General features: G+C 46.2%; 1 protein-coding gene across 1 annotated transcript; it reads right to left on the reverse strand.

The window, feature by feature from the left end:
- Window positions 1–384: 384 nt before the first annotated feature.
- On the reverse strand, window positions 385–2,413 carry LOC130947730 (uncharacterized). The gene has a single exon (XM_057876430.1). The coding sequence runs from the start codon at window positions 2,354–2,356 to the stop codon at window positions 749–751; it is 1,608 nt and encodes a 535-aa protein (XP_057732413.1). The 5' UTR covers window positions 2,357–2,413; the 3' UTR covers window positions 385–748.
- Window positions 2,414–2,915: the final 502 nt, after the last annotated feature.

Raw genomic sequence — 2,915 nt, forward strand, 5'->3', positions numbered from 1 at the left:
CGAGTTATTTACAACGTTGCTTCCTGACGACTCATAGTTCGGTTTGGGAGCCCAGCAACCTCTCTGAGATCCTCAGACCTCGGCTCATTCAGGACGGAACAGTAGGCAGCTATTGTAATTTGTAAGAGGTAATCGACTCTCCAATGGCAATTTTTAAGAAACAAGCCCTAATTTCACAAATCCACGTTCTTTTGAATGATTAGATCTCCTATGGTCTTCTCTGTCTCTCTTTTATGTCCCTCCTTGCAATAGGTATCGCCATTGCCAGAACTAAATTTTGAGAAGGTTCTTTAATTCATTGTTTTTATCTCTTGTCTTAGCTACGATTCATAACCCAGTACGTAGCCCTCTGCCCATGAATTGTCATTTATTTTTATTTAGATATTTGAATCATACAATGTAGGGCTTACATATAGTTCAACAAGGTCTGCAATTCATGAGATACTCATACAATTAGAACAAAATGGGACCAGATTAAAGAGTAAAGCAGATTTGACTAGTTTACTCCGTGCAGGTGTTATACTACTAGGAATTATGCTATGTAAACTATGTAAGTGATTTTACTGTAAGATAGAAAGAACGCTTCGTTTAAGTGGTCATAGAGTCTAAACCCTAAACAACCGTTAATTATACACCACATACATTACAGGGGGGAGACTAAAGGACTAAAGAGAAAGTAGAATCACTTACAAAACATATCTAAACTCAATTTAGGTGAATATAGTTATTTACACGTACAAAGTTCATTTCATGCATGGTGCATGGACGCACTTTTAATGAGAGGCAAATCAACTTCATCGCACCATTCAATATAGCGAGTTTCAAAATGAGAACCCTTGGCTCGGTTGGGCAAATAACTAACCCAAAATTCACCACCAATTCTCCACTTCAACACACTCCCTTCCATATCCTTGCTAAGTCTCCACCCTACTTCCTCTCCATACTCATCCCCAGCAATCACCACCGACCCACTTTTATTGAACGCCCTGTTTGACCCCACATATCGCCCTCTCAGCCCATGGAACGGGTCATCACCCGTTGGGCCCGTGGGCTTCCACGATGCCACCTCGTGCCCCGTCGCGTTATCGTACAAAACGGAGTCGAATATGGCCGCGTTCCCTTCCGAGTCCTGATCCATTCTCCAACTCTTCGTGCGAGTTCTCCTCGCTGACCTCGTCGAAGCTCTCACATTCGAAACCTGTGATTTCTCGAATTCACCCTTTACGATCTTCTGAACTTCCACTTCCTTCTCTCGGTTCTCCGTGGACCGGCCCAGGCTAAGTCCGGACACGTACGTAGCTCCAATCTCCGGGCCCACCCAGACCCTAACGCGGGAAGGGAAGTGCTTCTCCTCCAGGAACTCTGCAACGTCGTCGTTTTGCCCGAACCCTAGCCTCGCCACGTGGAGGCGTATGTTGTCGACACGTGCACGAACCTGGATGAAGCCATCGCGGAATCCAACAGTGTATTCGATCTGCACGTGTGCCTCTAGCTGCTGGTGCGCCATAGTGTAGCGTAGTATTGACTCCTTTGCATCGATCCCTGGGAACTGACTTTTTTGACCGTTGCTTCGCGCCAATTTCATTGTCATCACTGGCGCGTAACCCTTCAGAATCCAAAGGCCGTTACTCTCCGCCGAGTAAGAGAATCTCGGGTTCCTCACCTGCGGCGGAGGAATCAGCAGTGTTTGTAATCCTACGCCCATCTCTCTTATAATGCACCACTTTGCTATTATGAACCCGAGGGTTCGCATGAAGCAGAGCTCCGTGTCAACGCCGACGGTGATGAAGAAGGTTCTGAGGACGGAAGCGAGCTTCGAAGACGCTGTTTCGAGCGTGGGAGCGAGTAGGGACTGAAAGTAGAGGGAGCCGGCTTCGCTGGGGGCGTCGAAGGCGCAGAGCCAGAAGAGGCGCATGGTGAGGACGAGGTTGAAGAACATGGAGAGGGACTCCAGTGTGTGCGAGTCCATGATCCATGATATGGGCTCCGGCTTCAGCTTCTGGAGCTGTGACCTAGGACACGTGCTATCATGCGCCGTGGGTGAGTTGGATATGATTTCTTGGAGGAGCTGTAGGAGCAGAGGGAGGAAAGGGTTTTCTGCTGACAGCTGGCACTTTTCGGAGATCCAAAGCGGCTTCTCTGCATTGAATGGGTGGAACCCTTGCAAGCACACGGTAAATGTTACCGCAGCTTCAGAGTCTGACCCAGAAGTTCGCTCGGCTTTCAGCTCAATGGACCGGGTTGGGTCTTCATCAGTACCCAGTCCTGAACTCGCAAGTTCGAACGTGGGGACTGAGTCAGACTCATCCCACTCGGCCGAGTTGGGAAGATCAGATATCCACAACCAGACATCCATAGTTTACGTGTCTCTCTGTGTGGCTTGTGGTTTGTGAAGTTTTGATGGGTGAGGTGAAGGGGGGTTATAAAGAGGAGATGAACGATAACCGGGTTGAAAACTTGGATGGAGTTGAAGCCATGCAAGGATGAGGAACTGGTGGTTGAGAGTGGGTTAGTGTGTCTTATTTGAGGTTCGAGTTTGGCTTCATTAATAGCGTCCAGTTTTATTTCGCTTTCTGTATGTCTCAGATTCTTCTACTCACTGTGATGGCTGTAGAATATTGAAAGGAATTTGGTTATTGTCTCGTTTCATGTGATTTGTGATTGCTGCTTCAGGAGTAGATTCAGGTTTTGTTTCGGTTAGTTTTGGGGATTTCATCCTTACACGTGTACCAGTAGACTTGGCAACTCCTCATGCATGTGTTTTCTGTATCAGATATACTCACATAAAAAAAAAAACAATTCATCTTTTATTTTTCTCAACTCAACTGCAAATAATTATAACCAATATCACATATATTATTCCTTCTCTCTTGAAATAAGTGTTTTTTTTTAAGAGAAAGGGAAGTATATAGTAA

Source organism: Arachis stenosperma, chromosome 9 (assembly GCF_014773155.1).
Source record: "Arachis stenosperma cultivar V10309 chromosome 9, arast.V10309.gnm1.PFL2, whole genome shotgun sequence".
Taxonomy (NCBI): Eukaryota; Viridiplantae; Streptophyta; class Magnoliopsida; order Fabales; family Fabaceae; genus Arachis; species Arachis stenosperma.

What these genes read in the sequence shown, in the direction of transcription:
- LOC130947730 (XM_057876430.1), bottom strand. Translation starts at nt 2,356, where the DNA reads ATGGATGTCTGGTTGTGGATATCTGATCTTCCCAACTCGGCCGAGTGG.